The sequence below is a fragment of the Oncorhynchus tshawytscha genome, linkage group LG05 (genome assembly GCF_018296145.1).
Source record: "Oncorhynchus tshawytscha isolate Ot180627B linkage group LG05, Otsh_v2.0, whole genome shotgun sequence".
NCBI classification, from domain to species: domain Eukaryota; kingdom Metazoa; phylum Chordata; class Actinopteri; order Salmoniformes; family Salmonidae; genus Oncorhynchus; species Oncorhynchus tshawytscha.
In genome coordinates this window covers 43,375,999-43,401,067 of record NC_056433.1, presented here as the reverse complement: position 1 = coordinate 43,401,067, position 25,069 = coordinate 43,375,999, and the positions used below count along the sequence as shown (strand labels likewise).

General features: G+C 41.1%; 1 protein-coding gene across 3 annotated transcripts; it reads right to left on the bottom strand.

Annotated features, from left to right (window-relative positions):
- Nucleotides 1–10: 10 nt before the first annotated feature.
- LOC112250618 (guanine nucleotide-binding protein subunit beta-4-like) lies at nucleotides 11–24,460 on the bottom strand. Of its 3 annotated transcripts, XM_024420915.2 has the most exons (11): nucleotides 24,329–24,460; nucleotides 19,324–19,419; nucleotides 13,455–13,588; nucleotides 13,177–13,215; nucleotides 12,432–12,538; nucleotides 10,979–11,042; nucleotides 10,340–10,502; nucleotides 9,789–9,855; nucleotides 8,015–8,216; nucleotides 4,967–5,183; nucleotides 11–4,679 (listed from the first exon to the last, which is right to left on the bottom strand). In XM_024420915.2, the coding sequence occupies exons 3-11, from the start codon at nucleotides 13,509–13,511 to the stop codon at nucleotides 4,573–4,575; spliced, it is 1,023 nt and encodes a 340-aa protein (XP_024276683.2). In that variant the 5' UTR covers nucleotides 13,512–13,588; nucleotides 19,324–19,419; nucleotides 24,329–24,460; the 3' UTR covers nucleotides 11–4,572. The 3 variants fall into 3 exon arrangements, with proteins under 3 accessions (XP_024276683.2, XP_042177857.1, XP_042177858.1); XM_042321923.1 differs by lacking the exon at nucleotides 24,329–24,460 and having other exon boundaries at nucleotides 19,324–19,532; XM_042321924.1 differs by lacking the exons at nucleotides 19,324–19,419; nucleotides 24,329–24,460 and adding an exon at nucleotides 18,951–19,211.
- Nucleotides 24,461–25,069: the final 609 nt, after the last annotated feature.

Here is a 25,069-nt window from a genome sequence, read left to right as displayed (position 1 = left end):
CAACACAATCCTTGGTTAAAGCTTTTTTTATTGGTTACAATATCAACTCATGGCAACATATCAGTATCACCAAGCCACTGTACAAATACACAAAAAGAATTGGTGTGAAAAAGACTATAAAAAATTATTCCATAACAAGTGATTATAATTTCACACAATAGCACTGTAAGAGAAATCATGGCACCATGTCCCTGGTTTTCACTAGCTTTAAAACACAAAAAATAAATAAGACTGTCAGAATACATCAGAGCCAAAAGGCAGTGCATTAATTTGTGTTTGTGGTGATCGCAAAATGTAACGCTAATTATCAAAAGGACAGCTGGGGTACAACTTCAATGTTTGATTCTCGTGTGTTTGTTTCTCTCGATATGCGCTACTCCGTTTTACGATTTTTAAAAGAACCCCTCTAAAACACTGCTTCGATGCATGGATAATATTCCACCTCAGTCCACGAGTAAACAGTTCACATGTAAACGCAACGCATGCTGATTTACTTACTTACTTTTCCCTTAGACCTGTAAGTCCAGGCAAGTACAAGCTCAGGCTTTTCAATTACTTTGGCTATGTATGTCAAGGAGACTTGAAAACCAACACACGCTGTGTTCGTTGCAGACTGGGTCTCGGCATCCCATCAGGTAGAGCACATGCTGTCATGACTGCTCTTATGACATAGTTGTTTCATATGATGAATACAACTAAAGGAGACAAAGGAAATACAATGACATGGTCAAATTCAGGGAGATTGAGCACCTTTGACTATTGATGCCTAGAAACCATTGGTCCCAGCAAACTAACCTGATCATTGGGACTGCACAGGCACATGTTAATGCGGTCACTATTTTAGTAATAATACTGTTGCATCTTATTGAGCACTGTGGTCAAGCCTCTGGGGTGTTCTTTGTGTTATAGAATATACTTTTTTTTGGCTAGTAAGGGCTGTGGTGCTGTATTGTCACAGATGATGTCTGAGCTGAAGAATCAACACAACCAACTTCAAAGTTGCTTTCAGGAGTTTGGGTAAGGTTCCCTGGCAGCCATGTTGATGTAAAATGACCAAACTTCATCCTGCCATTTTATCTGCCATCTGTATTTCCTGTCTTAAAAGGGCTACATTTCTCTCATTGGATCCTCATCATTCACAATGGGTAGATTAATTTCATATGGGGAAATTAAAGCAAAACAGAAAGTGATTCAATAACATTGAAGGAATATCCATAAGTTCTGGACACTTCTCTTTTATTGGGCACCTTATGAAGTCAACAGAGGACCTTGTTACAGGCCAAGTGTAAAAAAATGACACGGATTAGATTTTGATTCAGGGGGAAAAAGCTGGCACTTTCTGTAAGCAAGCGAAGAAACACAATGAGTTGTCAATTATGACATGTTTTCAGTTCACAGCTCAGGGTCAGTGGGTAACATTGGCACAAATGCGAAAAGTAACACTTATTACCGGCATGTATGTTACCCACACAGATCAGTGAGAATTTCAACACTGATATGGAATACATTTTACATCCAAGTCAGGTCAAGGATGTGTTTTGTGTTTTTTGGGGCTTAATAAACCGCCAGCCATTTCTTTTACATTTATTCTCAAATTAATTAATGCAAAGCCAGGTAAAACAGCTAAAAACGTACAACCAAATAAACGGCTACTATAAATCACTAAATGATCAAAGGGTTTTCTTTGTAATCAATAAATACAACAAATTGTACGACAGAAAGCAGAATTGTATAAAATAATGTACAGCACTTTCGAGAAGCTATTGGAAGATGCATGCTGTTTGCAGGTCTTCGGTTGTGGTCATCTGTAAGCTTGGTTTTTAGTGTTTACTATAGTACTGACGAGTCTCTGTGCTTCACAATTGCTTGATTTCAGCAAATCATTTGACTTTGTTATAGCAGGTTATTGCCTGCCTCATTCTTTACCCAGTGCCAATATTTGAAAAGGAGACAATTATCTTTTAAAGTAACTGTCCAGTGTTTCCAAATTTCTATGAAATATGACCTATAATCACTTATTTTATTGTGTTAAAAAGCAGCTTTTCTGTGTTGGAATGGTGTGGGCATACCCCAACAACAGAACTGTGTGGGCATTGACCGGTCATTAAAAAGATTAGCCCGCTGATTGGCCAGCTCATCCTCTATGAGGAAATTATTATTTATTTATTTTTTAAGTTTGTCCCCAAGTTAAGCTTTGGCCACAAATAATAGTATAGGATGAGTCAATAACATGATTTGGGTATGAGTTGACAGAATATGAACTTTTAAAAATAAGATTTTCACTGGACAATTACTTTCACATTCTCTTGGGCCCACTTGAAATAGTGGAGCCTCATTAGGCGACTGGGTGATTGAGGTCAAGTGAACTGCCTACAGGTGGAGATAAAAAGCCAAAGTCTTGAACAAGCAGGCCCAACATTTGAGTTCCTGACCAGTTCCGGTCAATGTTGGCAATGGGATTGGCTTCGTAGCATGTACAGTAAGGCAGAATGGAGATTTAACTGATCTCAAGCCACAGACCATTCTGATCCATTCCACATGGATCCAATCCATGTACTGTTATCTAGATATTTTAGGATGTTAGGGTGTATAACTCAAAAATAGGCACCCTTATTGAAGCGTTGCCTCCCAACCAAAGTTATCTTGCGAGGAAAACGGAAAATGACTGATGCACAAACTAACAAAGTATTGTGAGAGATACCCCCTTTCCTCTATTGGTGAGTATGTTGCATGTGCTCTTTGCTTACATTTGGACTACAGTTTGTTGTGTATGTGTGCATTATCTAGCTCTCTACCAAGTGTACTTTCTTTGCTAGCAATACTTAAAACTGTTCATAACATTTGTTTTGGTGAGAAGAAACGTTACGTGTTAAATACAGACACATTTTTTTTCAAGCATTTCTTTTTTTACAGGCTCGTGGTGGCACTAGTGTGATTTTGAGTGGCTGACGAGATTTCTGAACCAAGAGCGTTACATTCCACACTCAACTAAACCACCCTATTGATGGTCATCAAGATTTTTTTTTAAATCCCTAGATTTGAAGAGGACATAGCAAAAAGCTATTACAGGCATCTTCCCTCATGTCCACTCATAGGGAAGGAATTACGAGTCACTCACTGCTCATATAGTGAGCAGTCTTTCCTTTTCACATCTTTTCACAATGCTTCTACTGACCAGCCTATGGTAGAGATTGTATAGACTGCCAGCACTTCTGGTTCTCAGTACTTATTTAGTCTTACGATACAGGCTTGAGCTAGCTCCCAGTAGCTCCAGGATCCCAGAAGCCCCCCTGTCAGTTTGGGGCCCTACGTTTCAGACCTTTTGGCCCTATGTTTCAGACCGGCTCCCGTCCGCAGTGGAGATGTAAAGGCTTTGGGGTATATGCAGTAAAGTCTCTATTAGTGAATGATCGCAACATATTTATTCCATATCACACTGTTGTTGATTTGCAAGGCGTGGGAGTGATGTTATACTATTCGCCATACAACAGCGGTTTTGAACACAGCCCGAGACCCCTGCGAGTGTCTCTCTAGGCCGTCGTTTCACGCTGTTTGAGTTTGTTAGAGGGGCTTAGCGAGACTGCGCCTCCAAACAACTACGGGAGCTGTGTATCAATACCTAGTTAAACCAGTTTATAGAAAAGGGATTGGGCTAAAACGCCGCCAAGACTAAAACCTAACCTTTGTAGTCTAGAAGCTGTCTCTACAAACGACCACAACGGCTCTGTTTAGAAAAGAAAGCCATGTTTGTTTAGAGGAATGCCAACAGATCACAACTCCTATCGTTACCGCAATCATCAACATATGAATATACAGTATTATAGTTATAGAACGTGTGTATACCTTTGCCGGTAGACCATCACACGCACATACACACACTCACACACACATGCATACTGACATGTACATTATGTTGTACATGGGGCAAGTGACAAAATCGGAATTGTGTTATCGTGTAGTACTGTGAATATTATATACATTAAACAAGTAAAACATAAGGCAAAAAAAAATAAACAAAACAAAAAAACTCAAGGGTGGGAAATAAACTACAAAAGTATATACATACACATTATATGTGGATATATGATGCATATATACACACATAATGCTATACATATATACTGTATTTATATATACATTTACATATTACACACAGACTGTTCTCTAATTTGGCGGTAACCACGGTAACATGCGCTCTATTCCCCCCATGTCTGAAAAGAAGAGGGGATGCCAGGTTTTTTTTTTGCAAATGTTTTAAAATCTCGTCTCATCATTTATTTTTTATTGGACACTAACTGTACGTACTTGAAAACCTCTGTGTAATAGGTGGGTAAAAAAACGTCACTTGGAAAGGTAGAAAGAGTTGTTACTTTCCCACAGCGGCGCTGGCTGTGGCTTGGGCGGTTGGAGGGTGGTTGGGTGAGGGGATGAGTTGGACAGGGGGGACTTTGCCTGTGTTGTGGAGTTGGTGGTGGGTTGGTGGGGGGAGAAGACACAGTGTTCACCCTCAAGTCCAGCCCTGTGGTGTGGGTGGGTGGGTTGGTGGAGGGGGATGGAGGTGATGTGGAGGGTTTAGTTCCAGATTCGGAGGAAACTGTCCCATGAGCCCGTAGCTACGGCCATGCCGTCGTCTGTCACGCCTAAACAGCTCACCCTGTTGTCGTGACCGGCCAGGACACCTAGAAAGAGAGAGGGAAAGAGAAACAATTTAAGGGTGATTAGGAGGCATTGTGAGTCATAGTACAGACAGTGTTTCACCAACTACTGTATGTACTGACTGTAAGTTGCTGTCCATAAGTGGGACTGCCAAATGAGTGCCTAGCACAAAAATCTGCGCCTAGCACAAAAATCTGCATTATGTCCCTTCCTCTAACCTCAAGGGAGGTAACAAGAAAAGGTTGCATTAAATTTTTTTTTAAAGGGATTGGAATCCGTGCACTAGGTCCCTCAGCTCCCCCCACTGTACCTGCGCGCTCGGCCTTGAGGGTGTCCCACACGTTGCAGTTGAAGTCGTCGTAGCCAGCCAGCAGCAGGCGGCCACTCTTGGAGAAGGCCACCGAGGTGATGCCGCAGATGATGTTGTCGTGCGAGTACATCATCAGCTCTTGGTCAGCACGCAGGTCGAACAGTCGACAGGTGGCGTCGTCCGAGCCCGTGGTAAAGGCGTTGCCGTTGGGGAAGAACTGCACCACAGAGACAGAGAGAATGGGTTAGGTATATTGAATGAAGTTATTTTTGTTATAGTGTATTGTGTCATACTCACTGTTTAATCTAATGTGTATGACATGAAGTTTTGTAATAATTTGTGTTACTGTATCAGTCATATTCTATGGTGTTCCTTTTTAAAGACGTCAGCATGCTCTAGCTCAGCTGGCGCCAAGCGAACTCGGCTAGCCGAAACGAACAAGCGTGCTGGCATACTCCCTTAAAAGACCTTTGCTTGAAAACGACAAAAAAGTGGCAATAGCACTGTTTGTCCATTTTGAGACACCGTAGTCAGTATACACTTCCTCAAAATAGTCAGAATTAATTTAAGATAACTCAAGAAATCTGTCATTAATTTTGACGTTTTTGCCGAAGAGGTGTTAGTCACGCAATTTTACATTTAACTAAGATTATTGGTGCAGTATTTTACAATGAAAAAATGTACATTAAAACGAGTCGTCCCTCGTTGAATGACAACAAAGACTTTATGGAAGAATCCCTACTGTTGACCAATCACCGTCGAAGACGTCGGCTCCAAACATCGGCTTGCATCCAGAATAAATGCTGTGTGCCCGAAAAGTCGAAACGAAAACGTCACAAAATGTCATCATAATATATGCACGAACTCTACCGAACTGTTTCGGCTGGGAAGCATGCCTTAACACGACAGGGTCGAGTGAGTAGAGATACCCCAAACAGTAAATATACAGTGAGTGTACAAAACATTAAGAACACATGCCCTTTCCATGACATAAAACTGACCAGGTGAAAGCTATAATCCCTTATTGATGTCACTTGTTAATTCCACTTCAATCAGTGTAGATGAAGGGGAGGAGACAGGTTAAAGAGGATTTTTAAACCAATTGAGAAATGGATTGCACAGTGCCTTCGGAATTATTCAGACCCCTTGACTTTTTCCACATTTTGTTACGTTACAGATGGATTTTTAAGAAAAGGGAAATACTCAGCAATCTACACACAATACCCCATAATGACAAAGGAAAAACAAGTTTAGAAAAAAACTGAAATACCTTAATAACATAAGTATTCAGCCCCTTTGCTATCAGACTCGAAATTGAGTTCAGGGGCATCCTGTTTCCATTGAGTCCACCTGTGGTAAATTAAATCGACTGGATATGATTTGGAAAGGCACACACCTGTCTATATAAGGTCCCACAGTTGACAGTGTATGTCAGAGCAAAAACCAAGCCATGAGGTCAAAGGAATTGTCCGTAGAGCTCCGAGACAGGATTGTGTCGAGGCACAGATCTGGGGAAGGGTACCAAAACATTTCTGCACCTTTGAAGGTCCCCAAGAACATTGTGGCCTCCATCATTCTTAAATGGAAGAAGTTTGGAACCACCAAGACTCTCCCTAGAGCTGGCCGCCCAGCCAAACTGAGCAATCTGCGGAGAAGGGCCTTGGTCAGGGAGGTGACCAAGAACCTGATGGTCACTCTGACAGAGCTCTAGAGTTCCTCTGTGGAGATGGAAGAACCTTCCAGAAGGACAACCATCTCTGCAGCACTCCACCAATCAGACCTTTATGGACAGACGAAACCTACTCCTCAATAAAAGGCACATGACAACCCGCTTGGAGTTTGCCAAAAGGCATCTTAAGGACTCTCAGACCATGAGAAACAAGATTCTCTGGTCTGATGAAACCAAGATTAAACTCTTTGACCTGAATACCAATCGTCATGTCTAGAGGAAACCTGGCACCATCCCTACGGCGAAGCATGGTGGTGCCAGCATCATGTTGTGGGGATGTTTTTCAGCGGCATGGACACGGAGACTAGTCAAGATCGAGACAAAGATGAATGGAGCAAAGTACAGAGAGATCCTTAATGAAAACCTGCTCCAGAGTGCTCAAGACCTCAGACTGGGGCAAAGGTTCACCTTCCAACAGGACAACGACCCTAAGCACACAGGAGTGGCTTCGGAACAAGTCTCTAAATGTCCTTCAGTAGCCCAGCCAGAGCCCGGACTTGAACCCAATCAAACATCTCTAGAGTGACCTAGAAATAGCTGTGTAGCAAAGCTCCCCATCCAACCTGACAGAGTTTGAGAGGATCTGCAGAAAAGAATGGGAGAAACTCCCCAAATTCAGGTGTGCCAAACTTGTAGCTTCATACCCAAGAAGACTCGACGCTGTAATGGCTGCCAAAGGTGCTTCAACAAAGGGTCTGAATACTTATGTAAATGTCATTTCATTTAAAAAAGAATTATTAGCAAAATATTAGAAAAACCTGTTTTTGCTTTGTCATTATGGGGTATTGTGTGTAGATTGATGAGGGAAAAAATTGTTTTAATCAATTTTAAAATAAGGCTGTAACGTAAAAACAAATTGTGGAAAAAGTGTCTGAACACTTTCTGAAGGCACTGTAGGGGTATGGTAGTAGGTCTCAGGCACACTGGTTTGTGTCAAGCTGCAACATTGCTAGATTTTTTCACCCTGAACAGTTTCCCGTGTGTATCAAGAATGGTCCACTACCCAAAGAACATCCAGCCTACTTGACACAACTGTGGGAAGCATTGGAGTCAACATGGGCCAGCATCCCTGTGGAATGCTTTCGACACCTTGTAGAGTCCATACCACCAACGAATTGAGGCTCAGTTTCTCTTTTCAGGATTAACATTACATAGTCAGGCAAATCTGTGTCAAATTCTTGCAGTATTAGCAAAGAAACTGAATATCTAGTTTGGTAACCGGTCTGGTAACAGATGTTTGTCTGCTTTACAGTACCGTCCTACAATGTAAGGTTCTTCATAACAAAACGATACATATATTTCCTGTGCCTCCTACTCACGCAGACGGCGTTGATGTCGGACACGTGGCCAGTGAAGGACTGCCTGCACATGCCGTCCCGGACATCCCACAGCTTGGAGGACGCGTCACAGGCCCCCGACACAAAGGTCTTGAAGTCAGGGCTGAGGGACAGGCTCATCACGTCCCCCGTGTGGCCCGTGAAGCTGGTGGCCATCTGGCCAGTCTCGATGTCCCACAAAGCGCTGAGAGCAAGAGTGGGTGGGGGGGTATGAGTGTACAATGGAAATGTTAAGACTTGAAATGAATTGATGATGAATGGGGAGGTGCACTGGGTTCTCCTCTCTCTGTGTGTGTGTCAGTGTAGTCTGTAGGGTTGAGCGATGTCAACCTTTGTTCTCTCGTGATTATGTAACCCATAAATCATTGTGATATACGATGCTATCGCCCCATATTGGCCAACCCAATTTGATTGAGTTTTTTATTGAAAATAAGTTGGGCTATAGAGTGAAATCGAATGTGACTGGACGGATCACAACGATATCCTGGGCAGAGGCTAAGTGCAGCTTCAGCATGGAGCAGGTTTGTGTGTCTGTTTGGCGCTCTGTGATGGAGCCATGATTCTCTGAGGAATGGGCTGTCAACGCAGTGACGTCATTGGCTGGATAGAAACAGTCTACAGTCCTCAAAACTGGATAATAAATGCTTTATTTTGCCTCGTAAAATAATAGAAAAATAAATAATATAGTTTGTTCTATCTATCATACAATCTATCATAAATGCCTAGGCTTAGGCTATAGACTTTCATTCTTGAAAGCCACAACTTTAGGACAACATCTTCATAGGCTAGAATATTTGGGAATTAAACTGCTGCTCATAACTTGAATTGGCCTTAAAGCTTTTATGATAGGCCAGTAAGAGGAATGAGGATAAGTTATTGGCCATTAGTTTTTTAAATCTCGTTTGGAGGGATTTTCCCGGCCCATATGGATAATTTCTTTCTTAATAAACTCAAACGTGATTAAACTTGTCATTCAATTTTCCTATAGGCTATTGATATTGTTTGTTCTCTCTCATTATTAGTCCCCTGGCTACCTTGTGTTTTTAGGCTCAAATTACGTTTTGAGACGGAATGCCGTTACATTCATTGTTTTATCGGGAGAAAGCCATGCATAAAATGATGAAGCGTAGCCTATCGAATGGAGAGAGAAGAGAATATAGGCTACGTTCTTTTAAAACAGCTAAACACAAGATAGTTAATAAGGATTGTCTTATTTAAAAAAAAAAAAACATGAATAGGTTCAGGCTATAGACTAAAAGCCGATGCATCCGACAGAGAGAGAGAGCGAGAGAATATTGGACCTTTTGTACTGTTTTGGTGGAATTCTCTGCTCTGTTTACCCTACATTCCTCCCTTGCATTCTGTATACAACATATTTATTGAAATAGGTTATAGCAAATAGGAATAAGCAAATTACTCGGAATGTCACTTGTGTGCTGCCCTGCTGTGTGCTGGAGACTCCCGTTCTTTACTGCGGGGCAACCAGTCAAGTTCAAATAGGCTAAAGCATTGTCGGTCACATCACGATGCCGTTACCATTGACGATGGATGTCAATCATCGTCAATAGACGATGCTATCGTATTATCATAACTCTAATAGTCTGTGTGAGTAGTATTCACGGGAGCTGGCAGAACAAAACCAAGACAAAGCCTTATAAGAGCGGTGGATGCAAAGCTATTGGACAAAGGATATCATCTAGACACAAGTTGTGTTCCCCAAATAAGTGTTCCTCCCACACTAGATCAACAAACTCACCAGGTGGTGTCCCCGGAACTAGTCACAATCTGGTTGTCGTCCAGGAAACGACAGCAAGACAAATAGCCTGAAAAATAAAGGTTGAAAATAACCATGCAGGCTTAATCCACACGATTGACATCAATACCATAACAAGCCATCACTGTGGTCCTCAGTGCATCCACTGCCCTTGTTCACCCCACATATTTGACAGTAGTGGACAGGTGTAAACAATATGGAGAAGAACTAGTCTCACCCGTATTCATAAACTATCTCAGAGTAGGAGTGCTGATCTAATATTGTTCTTTCCTTTTAGATCATAATGAATAAGATTATATTAATTATGGGTGTAACTGATCCTAGACCAGCACTCCTACTCTGAGATGCTTTATGAAACGGGCCAAGATCTGCAGGGGATATTGAATAAGGGCAGAGGTGAGAAATGCTTTTGGAATGAAAAAAGGTTATCTGGGTTTAAACCACTCAAAAAAGTTGATGAGGTGAAATTGTGCTATTTCCTTTCTAAAATTGAGGTATTCCGCCTCTTAAAAAGAGCCTTCTCCAGTGTGTACCTGTGTGTCCGGGCAGCTCGCGGGTGACACGCACGTTGCCCTCACGGGTCTTCAGGCTGTAGATGGAGCAGATGTTGTCCAGGCCTCCGCACGCCACATAGTTCCCAGAGGGCGCGTATGCACAGGTCATCACCCAGGAGGAGCGCAGCGGGATGGCATGCATCTACGGAATACACACACACGATCAACGTCTGTTACCTCCAGGGTTGCAATCAAAAATTCATAAGCGTTAAGACTTGAAAGGAAGGACCAAATCCTATCTTGAGATCTGAACGCATAACCTGTAACCTGATCTGCAAGTTACGCGTGCAGATCTTATGTTAGGAACCTTCCTGAAGTGAATTGACATTCAATTCGGGAATAGAAATATCCTGGTAGAAAATAGGAGGAAATTATTTTCAGGCGAATTCACTTCCTAATATAACCTAAATGGTAATTGAATTGACCCCAAACGTGCCTTAGCTCAATCACCCAGGGGAGTGGAATCTGATGCAGTATACAGAGGAGAATCAAGGACAACGAGGATGGCACTGTTTGCTACAGTGTGAGGGGAGATATAGAGGATACTTTACTGGTGATTGTTTGTCTTTGATGTTATTTGAGAAAGGTTACACAGGTGCAGTTTAATGTAGGTCTCACCTTGTTTGTTGTGTAGCTGTCCCAAATGATCAATTTGCCATCCTGGGAGGCACTTACAAGTAACCTAGACGCCATTTAAAAAAAGAGAATGGTTTCAATATATTGAAGAGTTTGACCTGTCAGCACAGCACACTGGCATATATTCACAGGAACAAAAAAAGCAATGAAACTAGTTAGAGCATACCTAATGCATGCATAACTAATGTAGCCAGAAAAGCTGCTGCTTCCAAAGCAGTTTAAATGTGGTGTGAACTCCAGAGCCCTCTCCCTCTTTCTCTCCCTCCCTCCCTCCCTCCTTCCCTCCGGTGGGACACCCCACATGCCAGGATCGCAGTGTGAACCGTCCAGGATAGCGACCACTTTGGATGAGCCATTTCATGTAATATTCATGGCCTCAGTCATCTGAAAGGCTCTACAGTCGAGAGGGGGGCAGGGAGAGACAGAGGGAGATAGAACGAGAGAAGGATAGAGGAGGGGATGGAGAGCAAGAGAAAAGTGGAGAGAGGGGGGGAAACAATAGAGATAAAGAGGGAGGAAGAATGGAGAGGGGAGGTGATAGAGAGAACGAAGGAAAGAAAGAGAGAGGGAGAAAGATAAACAGAGAGCCTGCCCCACCCCCCATCCCCCTGCCACCAACTGCTTGTGTTTCCGTCTCTCCAGTGATAGGAAGTGGGTTGGCACCCATCTGTAGCGAGCCAAGCACACAATAAAGGGAGAGCTGTGCCGCTGAAATGTCAACTGCTGTATATAAAATAAACACAGGCTGTTTGTCCTCCAGGTGGTTCACCCAGAGTGCAGACACACACTCAGAAGTATTTGGGAGCAGTAAGAATGAGCTGGTAAGCATACATACTTGTAGTCCCATGGCTCACATATAAATCGAGCCTCAATTGGAAATCAGTCGGTCCAACTGTACTAGTGTGACTGGCAACAGTACACTGACTGGTAAAAATGTGCCACTGCTCTATGTGCCGTAGTATTGAACTAGCAGTCTATGGACTTTTTTGTAATTTAAATGTTAATGGCTTTGGTTTGGAACAAAGTTTCTGTCCAAAACCCACAGGACACAAGCAGCCAGTGCTTAAGAATATGGAGGTTTAGTAGTAGTAGTAGTAGTAGTAGTAGTAGTAGTAGTAGTTGTGTAGTTTTGAAGCAGTAGTGGTAGTAGTAGTAGTATATTAGTAGGATAGTAGCAGTAGTAGTACTAGTAGTAGTGGTACTAACTAGTAGTAGTACTAATAATAATAATAATACATTTCATTTGTATAGTACTTTTCATTAGAGTTACCTCATAGGACTTATGCAACAATAAAAAGACAATAAAAGATCATTTAGAATCAAGGGGGGTAAAATAACAACAGCAGAAGTAGAAGTATATTAGCAGTAGAAGCATAGTAGCAGTAGAAGTATTGCAGTAGTAGTAGTAGTAGTAGTAACAGTAGTATTGTCAGACCTGGAGTCGGTGCCCCAGTGCATTGCATAGATCTTGGCGAGGTGGCCCCTGAGAGTGCGTCGCGTTCTCATCTGTATCCGGCCCACTGAGTCCAGACCAGCTGTGATCTACCAATACGCCAGGTCCAAAGGAAACAACATCAGCATAACCCAGCATGGTCATTCATAAACTTCACCCTAGTCCAAATATGTACATGTGAGTTTCATAGACTAATTGCTAGGCTATTTGCTTTATACCTACAGTGCATTCGGAAACTATTCAGACCCCTCAACTTTGTTCACATTTTGTTACGTTACAGCCTTATTCTAAAATGGATTACATTGTTTTTTCCCCTAATCAATCTACACACAATGCCCCATAATGACAAAGCAAAAGAATTCCATTTATCAGCCTTGAGATGTTTCTACAATTTGATTGGACATACATGGTACGCCCTGATACATGGTACATGGTAAGACTACAAAGACCTTGGGATCAAATCAAATCAAATTTGATTTTGATTTGACTACAAAGACCTTGGGATTTCAGGTTTGTCAAAAGAGGATCAAATTCAAGTGTAACAACAAAAAAAACCTGCTCACTGGTTGTGATTGGAGAGAGCCTAAGGGCGGTCCTGTTTATTTAGACAAAGGTAAATGTTTGGCTGTATTTTATATCAAGCACACATGATAGCTTGATCCAAGCTATAACCGGCATTTTATGTATTGTAAGTAAATGTGTAATCTTAATTTGTTGAATCCCTTACCTGCGAAAGAGTGGAGTCACTACAGGCTTTCCTAGCATCCTGTAACACAACAGCAACATGGCAATGTTCAGAGTTTGTGAGAGACAGAAAGAGTATATTGCAGAAAGTGGTCCAGTGTTAATATTATAATATGATTTAAATGGCTGATTGAAAATGCCAAGCAATACTATCAAATGATCACCTGAAACTTTACTGTTCAGATTTCTTGAGTCAAGGATTCAATACAGACACACACACACACACACACACACACACTCAAACACACACACGCCCCATACCCGGATTTGATTGCGTAGTTGCTCCGCTTCCTGCCGTAACTGTTCCAGCTCGCTCATTGTCCCTCTGTGATGTGTTCAGGCCACGCTCCACTTGGAAAACTGGGTTTGTAAAAATCACACAGACCAGCTGACACCTGAAAAACACAGACAGATAGATAGACAGTCAGTCAGACGGACAGACACACTTTCAGAGGAGCACTTCCCTGGGCTGTAACAAACACGGACATCCTGCGGATGGGGCTGCTTTGGCCTGAATCGTGGGGCGCCAGCCTGTACCCAGACACAGGCACCAATCACCTCCAGTCTGGTTCAAAAGGCCATTTAAATGCACAAGGCTCTGAGTCGCTGACCTTTTCAATTCAATCAAGCGGGGTGTTTTGCATTGTGCTGTTTTAGCTCCCTGTCCTGCAATTGATTCTGTTTGAATATAATTTGACGTGCAAAGGAGGGGTGTAACTGTACTGTAACTGTACTGTAGCTCTATTGAGTGGATTGCGTTTATACACACACCCACGCTCACACGCACACATACTGTACATACACACACTGGGCTTTGTGTGTGTCGCCACATCCTTTACCTAGGGGATTCTGAATGTGGGTCACGAGGCACTTACACACTCTCCAGAAATTGTTGGAGCGCTGGGCCCCCCTCATTTTCCAGGACATTTTGCAGCCTGCTGTCCAGAATACAGCCCTGGGTTAATGTTTTAGTTCCATTTCTATAATTAGCAGCTAGGGCAGCATGCCTGTAAGATGTATTTCTTTTGTTCCACATTGGAAAACAAATAACGTTCATGATGTAGTAAAAAAAAAAGATTTGCTACACATTTAATAGCACTCATCAAAGCATTCATAGCAGGTGGTATTTCTGTTTATTGAATGCCCATGGGTGTATGATGCTTTATGAAATAAGGTTAACAAATAAGTGTTAAATAACATTAATAACCAAGCGTCAATGGCCTTTTCGCTAATAACCATGTCAAACCATGTTCTGCACTATGCAGAAATCGCTCCGCTATTTCCTGGTAGCTAAAATTCGAATAGTTCGCCTAATTCCAGTTTATGTGACACAACAAGCAAGTATAGTGTAGAGAATCATTGTATCATCTAAACCGCTGTGAAATATATTTTTCATAACCAAAAATATTGTATTTTCAGCTGTTTGAAACTGGTGTACAAAACCGAAATTAACAGATGGAAAAACTAAACTTAAAAACTAAACTTAAGAATGGGAAGCACAGACATGGCGCACATAGAACAGATTTACCACTTCTTAGACTTCTTAGAATGACAGATCTAACACACACTTCTATGTGAATTTGGTCAGGTTGCCCAGTTTTAAATAATCTTAATTGGGGTGGCAGCGTAGCCTAGTGGTTAGATCATTGGACTAGTAACCGAAAGGTTGCAAGTTCATATCCCCGAGCTGACAAGGTACAAAATCTGTCATTCTGCCCCTGAACAGGCAGTTAACTCACTGTTCCTAGGCTGTCATTGAAAATAAGAATTTGTTCTTAACTGACTTGCCTAGTGAAATTTAAAACATAACAGCTTACTCCTTCCATATAGCCTACATAATGCACTTGAATGCTATTTTACAACTTCAATCAACATTATTTAGAGCTTAGGTCGAGACTGTTTGCCATTTTTTCTGACTGCAGAATTACAAAAAATGTACGTCTGCATGCTTTTGGCGTCAGGTAGGAAGCGCACTGACAAAAATAAGACAGTGGAGAAAGAAACACTTTTGCCTGGGAATTACATTTCCTTCATGACACCTGCTGACGCAAGCCACCTGCAGAGCCCCTGACGTCAGTTTACCAGTGAAATGCTGCTGCTGGTGCCTTACTGCAATCTGATCCTTGAATAAATAATCCACTAGCTCATTTCCCCCCAACATCGGACACCCCCTAACTTCCGACACTCTCTAGTGGCTGGAGGATTAAATCACTTTACGGTCAACAGTTAAATGGCCGGGAAAATAACTGTACGTTTTGCGACTAAAGACACCCTTCTAGCTAGCTGACCACCAATTTCATTGCAGCGTATGTATAGTTAAGTTAGGTTTTGAGAGTCTTCAAATAAGTCATATATATATATGCACATTTTGTGGGACACGCTGTATATTGTAAAATTTGACTGCGCGACAGACTACACATAATTTAATATCCAGTTTTTTACCTAAATTATTCATACTCATTTATATGTTAGTATTAAACTGTCAATCTACTTTCTCAAAACATAAGATTAATCTGTAAAATAAATAATGAGACATTATTTGGTTACAACAGTCTACGCACTGAAAAGTTGACAGGCAAGTCTTTAATTTGTTTTTACTGGAAGGCTAGGCAACTAACTTTAGTCAACTATCAAGTAAACACTTCGGATACGAGGTTGGTGTCTCTTTTAAGAACAAAATTAAACAGATATATCTTGTAATTGAACAAAATAGTAAGGTAGCCAATAACTGCCGATAATACGGGAAGTATTTTTGTTGCTAAACTGCTTTTGTTGCTAAAAAGCTGATAGTAGTAGTATTTCCATTGAAATGTCAAACATGTAACGCGTTAGCTAACATTTTTACGACACCAGTAATCACAAAACATGGCTTGATCACAAGATCTAGGTAGCCTAGTAGCCTAGTGGTTAGAGCATTGGGTTAGAAACCGGAAGGTTGCGAGGTCAAATTCCTGAGCTGATGAGGTAAAAATCTGTCGTTCTGCCCCTGAACAAGACAATTGACCCACTGTTCCTAGGCCATCATTGAAAATAAGAATAAATCAAATAAATAAACTGTTGAAGGTAATATATTTCTTAAACACTGAATATAACAACAATACGTGGGTCCTACACTAGTGTACATGTCTCACTGGCCAACATAAAAGCTAATTTAATTTAAACTATTAGGCAGAAGACTATGCACAAAAGCTTAATTAAACCTATTTGCGCATATGACATGCAAATGGAAAACAACAATCCTCAATAGGTAGGTACTACATTTCTACAATGACAGACTTTAAAAGTCGGCCATAATGGTTCAATCTGAATTGTTCTCGCAATTTGTAAACTACTCTAAAACTTCAGTTTGTGGTCAAATGACACACTTATGCCCCGTTCCAGAATCGAATTGCCCATATTTAGTGGTGTGTGGGATACAGACTGGCCGAGTAGCTTTCCTCCAGTGGTGGGAGATTGGGAGGCCCAGAGAATGGCACAGAGACAGGGATGACAAAGGGGAGCTCTGCGCTGGCTCCCTATTGTTCAGTGTGTGGCAGTGCTGCTTGGCACCACCTCAGCAGGCAGGCCCTAAGACTGGCCATGGGTGGGAAGCTCTCCACTCTACCCAGTGAAGACAGCCACCGCCCGCCCGCCCTGTTCAGCACAAATGTAACCAATGTCGAGACACACACACGCGTGTGTGTGCATAAATGCATTCACAAATCAACATGAAATACATAAATACGTGCATATGACTCTCTCTCAAACACAGACACAGACACACACTGACGCTATGTCTGCTGGGGTAAAGCATTATTCACCTAGATGACCTCAAAGCACATAGTACTACCAGGCTGCATCTTCCCTGACATCCGCTCCATTTAAACAACGTCGCCCGAGCAGTAATAGATTTTTTATTTGTACCGTTACACTTGCATCTGAAATTAGCACACCCACTTTTAGTTACAATTTTGAAGTGTAATACTATTGGGAATATTGTGTCTGATCACAAGGCCATTAACTTGACCTCTCCTGGGAAGGTCACCATGTCAGACTTGTCTGTAACCTAATCCTAGGGATTACCATGGTTTCATATTTGTGTAATGTATCCAGCTTCATATTGAATAAGTGGATTGATTTTCCAAGTAACATTGTCTCTAGTGAATAGGTATTGCTGGCTGAATAGGATTCATTAAAGTGTAATGCATGGGTTTGGTCTGATATGTGTGTGATTTCATGTTAAAACCCCTGCAATAGGCTAAAGCCATGTTTGTTATTGTTAATGTTTGGAGTGGTAGATGTTGGTCATATCATGCAATGAAAGTGTGATATGAGTAGGAAATGTCTTGAGAGAATTAAACGACATTGTGTGCATACACGTGTGTGTGTGTGTGTGTGTTGTGTTTGAGCGGGTGTAGGTGCACATGTTCTTGGGATAAAATCGTATGTCCATGTGTATGTTCTTCTAACTCCAATGAGGTGACACATCTCTGCAGAGAGGTGGAGGTGGCCTAAACATTGGGTGAAAGCAAAAGGAGGCAGGGCAGCCCCACCAGGTGACGACTTGTTCAGTTCACAGAACACTCAAAACATCTGGAGAATGGCGCAAATATCAGGTGACTTGACTTCCCAAATTATTTGCTGGACAAGCTGAGTATTTACATTGGTCAAGTGCAGCCATGTGGAAATACATTAAATACATTCAGTATATGACAGACACATATGGATATCAATCATGATCTTCATATGTTCTCTAATAAATCATTTGCCACTTAGGCCTACCACAAATCCACTGTAATTGTGACCATGAAAATATTTGCCCAGTATGTTTTTTCTACAGCCAACCTGTGCACAAAGAGCTACAGTATTACTGGTCAAAGTTTGCATACTATGATAACAGCAGTTGTAATGCTGTTTACCCTTTACAACACTTCACTACAGATGTAGGATCTTAATTTGAGCCAGTTTGCTACAGCAGAAAAATTATAAGGAAATGTGAATTATTATGTGAATTATAATTAATGGACATTTTTGGAAGGGTTGATACATTTTCGTAAAGGAAAATCAAATCTGAAATGTCAAAGTTAAAATTACAAACTTCAGAATCCTTTTAAAACCTCAAATACACTACAAGTTTTAAATGTCCTGCACTGCAGGCAAGTTCTCCTGCAACAGGGCGATCAAATTAAGGTCCTACATCTGTACCTCACTGATCTTGTTGGAGGACTCATTAAACCTGTCTTGTCAGGATATTGCTTAAAACTCTATAATACTGCAGAAGTATAACAATAACTGATAGGCATACAGCTAAAACAAACACTGGGCTAGTTATAGGCTTAGACTATAACGATTAAAAAGATGGCTGTCATTTCAATGCGGATTGTGGATAATATTAGACAGATAACGTTAGCAGATACATGAAAGTTCCAACTTTGTTACAATACTGTTACAATGTTGTAACAGCACCACAACACACACACACACACACAGAGAGAACTGGAAGGTTATCTGTTCTCGGTGTTCTGACAGAATCTTGAACACGTGTTGCTTTGACAAGATTAAATATTGAGATATATTAGATTTTATATAATCTCCAAACAATATCAATGAAGGTGGCATGCATTTTCAAGACTAGGAAACTAAGCAATATGCGCGCCGTTACATTGGCAGCCTTGCTACAAATTGCCGCTCGAATGAAGGCAGAATGTCATCTATAATTAATTAATGTAAATGTAAAAATATATATGTAAAATACTCCCGGTATCTTGCTCTACATACCTGAATAAGGCTTCGTTATATTCGTGAATATAGATTTTTATCCTATAGCCTACAGTAGGCTAGTTAATTTCCGTCCGACGGTGATTTGACAGTAAAAGGCCGCGTTTCGATAACACCGAATTTTCACCAATAAAAGCTTCACCGAGAAAAACAGCAAGCCTTGAAATAGATATAATTAGCTATTAAGATGACCACTACTCAACACGTCGCTTTTTAACGTATCAATTGCTCCCCTAATGTTTTGCAACCTCAACGCAAAACAAAGGCCGACATCACGCCGTATTGTAGGCTATAGCCTAGGGTTTACCCAAAGCAGGAAATAAAAGGCAAGAAAATGCTAAGAGATACAGCTCTTCAGAGCACACGTTATTACCTGAAACTGGATTTTTTGGGGGGGAGGGGGGGGATTTCCACGTCGTTCCAATCTGTGTCACAGTAGTCCGTTTTCAAATGGCATACATGGTCCCAGCTGTGAAAGAAATGTCAAGATAGCGCTATTAGTTTTCAGACAATTTAACAGATTTAAAGGGCCAGCCAGTCGCGCAACTCTGGCAGGATTAGACTGAACGTTCACCAAGCAATCTAATCACCACACCCATGAAGAAACTGGGAACATGGCAACAGCCTACGCCGAGGGGTGCACTCGCAGAGATGTCGTACATGTTCATTTTACTCATTCCTAAAACACGTTTAAACGTATTCTTAAGACAATATCTTGATTTATATCAGTGATTTTTCTCCACTTAGAGAAGTGTCCCGTTTTCTTGTACAATAAGGACCAAATCAATCGTGTCGCAATAGCTTTGTTTCACCCACAGGAAAATGGTATTGACTGTCAGCTCCCTCAACAAAAAGAAAGAACTGAGTACAGGAAACAAATTGTTACAGTGTAGGTGAACACCTATCGCGGAGGTCTGAACGATACGATATTGTTTTAAAATGTTATTCTTGGTTTAATGAGCTTGTAACGCCGACTACATGTTTTATTCCTTCCTTCATCATGTTGCATGGTTACAGTTGTGGCTTCGGAGCCATACAGTGGATTGAGCATTGGGAAGTAGGCTAAAGTGTGCAGGAAGGGGATGACAGAGTGCTTTACTATCAGGCAATTACAATGTAATTCAGTGTTTTCTAAATGTTCATAAATGATTATCAATGCAAGTTGTTTTGAAGACTTTGTCAGTTCTGTGTGATTAGGCCTTCACCATTTTTCTCTTGATATGCAAAACATGAATTGCCATATTGAATACTATGTTCTTACAATACAAAACACTTTTTTTTTTATTACAGTTCTTACTGTAATAGGCTAAATGTTTTGGCTTATGTATGCAAGTACCAATTAATTATCTAGATATATTGTAGTACTGAAATAAAAGGATTATTGGGATAACCATTACACACACCTAGGGCATACTTATACAGACTACCTATATGCCTGCGCATTCATCCAATCCTGGAGATCTCTCACATTGTGCACACACTAAAAGTGCCAGTTAAATTTAGCTATATGTTTCTGGTGTTCTGAACCTGTATCATATGATTCATCATGTACGTGTTTAGTCATTTCTGATCATTCTTGATAGCACCAGGGAAAGGTGTGTCTGGTCTGGCTCCAGTGTAAAGGGGGTAAATAGTAGAATAGGATTTCTCTCCATTAGGACATGCTGAATTTTTTATGGAGCCAATGAAAGAGAGCAGTGGGATAGGCTTTTCCTCATCTCTGCGAGAGCTATAATCAATGAAGGGGAGATGAAAGTTGCACAGCCCTTGGTTTCCTTTTGGAATAGCATGGGGTCAGATTAAGTCTAATTGAATTCACACAGCAGTAGATTACCTCAGTCGATCCCTTTTCCTAAATGCATTATAGGGATTAGGATTAAAATAATAGCTAGTAGAGAGTCACATGTTGTTAATTCGAGGATGTAGGCCTATGTTGCAGGGTTTGATATGCTGTGGAGGCCATTATTAACATCAATCAAAAAGACTGATGAAAATCACAGGATGTCATAACTTTAAATGCAACCGAATGATTTTGCCAATTCATGTCTGAAATGATGTAACATTTAACTATTCTGAGGTGTGAACATCACCACAACAAGACAGAACATAATCTATTCCTGTCAAATTTTGGCAGTACTCTCGCAGTTTTATAACAACGTCATATATTCCAATATTAGCTGATATCTCTCGTTCCTCCGAAAAAGAGAGGTGTTAGTCACGTCCCCTGTAAAACAACACAGGGCAAATTACATTTAGTTTTGTAACCTTTTCACCTAGGTGTGGCTAAATGCAATATTCTGGCCTGGGCAGCCCTAATATTGCCGTATATAAATGTTGTAGAGACAAAACCTGGCTCACCTTGACAACTACACAATAATGTTAGTAGTTTTGTAGCCAATAATCAACTTCAGATGAATCTATGAAAAATCATAACAGATTTCTATTTCCAATAAAAGCAAGGCCACAACAATCAAGTCAGTAAACTATCAAGTAAATGAACTGAAATGCATCCCAGTGGCTTTCTTTCTTTCGGGCTTGGTCATTAGATGTGAAGGGTAAAATAGCAATGGCATTTATTATCTTAAATCACATTGGGGTTTTTTGTAATCGTTTTTGTAATCAACCCTCCAACCATCTCATAGGTGTCATCCATCCCATATTGAAAGAGTTCATTAACCAACTGAAAATCAGAGTCAGGGTGTCCAGCAAGCGGCACATCATTCTTCAATCTGATCCCTTGGTCAATCGCTTGGCAACCAAAAGGAGAGGGAGGGAGCGAATTGCACTGTAAAAATAGAACATCAATAGCTTGATGTCTGGAAAAAAAAAGATGCTGCAGAAGCTATAAATAGCCTCAGAGCTCTGGACCAGGTACCCTGTGTGTACAATATCTCTATTGTTTTCCAGCCATGACAGATAACCATTTTCACACATCCTAACCTACCATTGCAATGGGAACTGTCTAAAACTGAGACACAGTAACACTTCGTAAAACACTTAGGAGAAAATTGAGAGATTGGGGAATTTTGCTTGCTTAAATACTGTATCTGATGAAGATGATGCATTGATATCCTTAATTAACAAATGTCCTCATGATTGCTGGAAATATTTACATTATGGTAAAAAATGTGACTGTAATAATACAAGTGTAGGTAAAATAATTAGGCAATGCCTACTTTAATACCATACACTATAATAGCACACATAGGGTGTTACAAATTAATAGCCTGCAACAAGCAATCATACCAGATCACATAATCTCACTTTGAACTTCATTGCTACCATTTTAGGGTACATAATGCCCTTGGAGGACTGCTCCAAAACAGCCATTAACACAATATGTAGGTGCCCAAGTTGAGAGGAGATGAGAAGCACTAATGGGATATCATGCCAGAATAGCTTTTGATATGCTATTTTTATATGCGTTCCCATTTTTTTTTCACGCCTGATGTACTCCAATGACCTACATGTAGTACTGCCAGTGTATCAAAGGCAATTAAAACGTGTGCAAACAGTAAACCCTTAAAAGGCTATATCAGGCCACCAGACATATCTCCAGGGGAGGTTGGCCGTTGCCTGGGCAACCCTCACAAATGGCAACTGACGTCAAGAAGGTAGGAGAAATACCAGGGAGAGCAGGAGTTGTATGCATAATGGATCATTGAAAAAGGCCCTCTTGAAGAGTGCTAAAGTGACTTAAAATATGCGCACCTCTCTGGTTCAGCGCCTCCCTCTCTGCCACTCTACATCTGTGGAGGAGAATAGACATTGACACATCTAGAGTTGCACATGCTTTCACTGCCTGGCATGGCCCGACCCATTTGAAACGAGCCATTCGGAACAACTATTCATCAACCATCTCGCCATCTGATGAACAGACTGTAAAATAAATCCTTTAACATTTATATAATTTGGCATCCATTGTTTTGCGATAGCTGGTCTCGCCTTGTGTGCGGGCGTTGCTGATATATACACTGCTGCTCGTTTGCATATGATAGAAAATATGGTCCCTGCTCTGTATTTCTACATGTGTATGCATAAGATGATTGTATACTCACTGAAACGAAGTCTGAAAAGACAATAAGATGAACAGTAAACCTCGCTCCCTATCCTAAACGTGATAAACCCTATAACCTATTCCAACGGGACCCACTGATGCTGTAGTTTTCCAAAACAATTAATCAATCCGAATCTCTTGGTGAACATAAAGCATAACTACAGGCAATACCTCTGCTCCATTGGAAGGTTAATGTCTTATCTCAGAGCTATTGTTGGCCCATAAGAGGCTGTCACAGTGGCAGCTTGCTGAAGTGTCCTCATCATTTCTGTGATAATGCCTCTCGTGCGGTGTCTGAGTCACACACTAGAGAAGCGTGACACTGATCATAATAGTGCACCTCAGTACTATGCAGATGGAGTTGGCCAAGTATACACCAGATGTACACTGACAGGGGATAAACACAGGCACATACACTGGAAAGTTGCTATGGTGCCTTATTTTAAATGGTTCTGACTTTGTGGGAGAACCTACCAGCAGTGTTTCCATATTCAAAGACAACAACCAAATTGAGGCGATGTAGCCTCTTAAACTGCATGAGTATTTGCTTTTGTTTTTAGGGAGGAAGCTCAAGAGGAAATGGACTATGAGAAGAAGTGAGAAAAGGACAGTGTGGCAGTCCAGGGGAATCCCAATAAGACTTGCTCAAATCAGAGATGTAATTAACAATACAAGACTTGAGCTGACCTGCAGTATGTTTCCTATGAAGTGACTCAGGACAAAGTCATGTCTCTGTTGAATCTCTGAAATGTTCAACAGAGACATGCTCTCCATCTCTTTTTGAGAAATGAATTGACAGTAACTGTTCTGATTCTATTAACTGTCAAGATATTTAAAAAATGAATTCCACTTGGCCCCTCTCTCTTCATCAAAAAATGATACACAAAAAAAGACTGCACCTCCCTTCACAGTCGAAACCCTGTGATACCCGATTACTAATTCATTAGTAAGCATAAGCCCGCAATTAATTTGATTTGACATTTTGGTGCACCCCAGGCTCAAGACATAAGAAAAGACCAAGCCATTACCTCAGACTTGTGTGGCAATGATGCACACACAAATGCACACACACACATACTCACACATACTCACACATACTCACACATACTCACACATACACACACACACACACACACACACACACACACACACACACACACACACACACACACACACACACACACAGACCACACCTTGCTTGGAGCCACACTCACAGCTGATGTGAGTCTGCCTTGCCTACTACATAATCTTCTCATGCCATACATACATAAGACAATATGTACAAAAACAGCATTGACAGTAAAATGCATTCAGCTTTTACCTTTTTTTCAGTGCAGATAAGTGGGAGAGGAAGTAGGCGTTTTCCACATACGTCCTTAAGTACATGGACTGTAAGCAGACAGACGGTGTGTGGTTTCAGTTCTTCCTCTATGCTCAGTGACTGTGGATGTTGCAAGGAAGAGCAGTAATGTAGAGAGAGCTGATGCATGAGGCTGAGGGCTGGTGTGTGTGTGTGTGTGTGTGTGTGTGTGTGTGTGTGTGTGTGTGTGTGTGTGTGTGTGTGTGTGTGTGTGTGTGTGTGTGTGTGTGTGTGTGTGTGTGTGTGTGTGTGTGTTGGCAGGCGGTGGGTGGGAGGGGGTGAGTGGTGGAGGGGGCATGAGCAAAAGAGACCGTGGGTAGTATTTTTTTTTTTAAAGGGATAGAACTTTATTTCTGAGGGCAGCTTGATAATGGCAATCATTAAAATACCATGCAAGTTGCACACTGCAACTGTCAGAGCTGACAGCAACCTGATTCAATTAATCACCTGGCCAAAATATGCAAATACATGATAATGGCTGCTAATAGTAGCCAAGTTACTGTTACTCGTTGTGTATTTATTCCATGTGTTATTATTTTTCTATTTCTCTTTTTCTGTTTCTGCATTGTTGAGAAGGGCCGTAAGTAAGCATTTCACTGTTCGTCTACACCTGTTGCTTACAAAGTTTTGACAAATACAATATTATTTTGATTTATAAATTAATGTATTTGACATGCGCACACACACAAACACAGTTAGTTG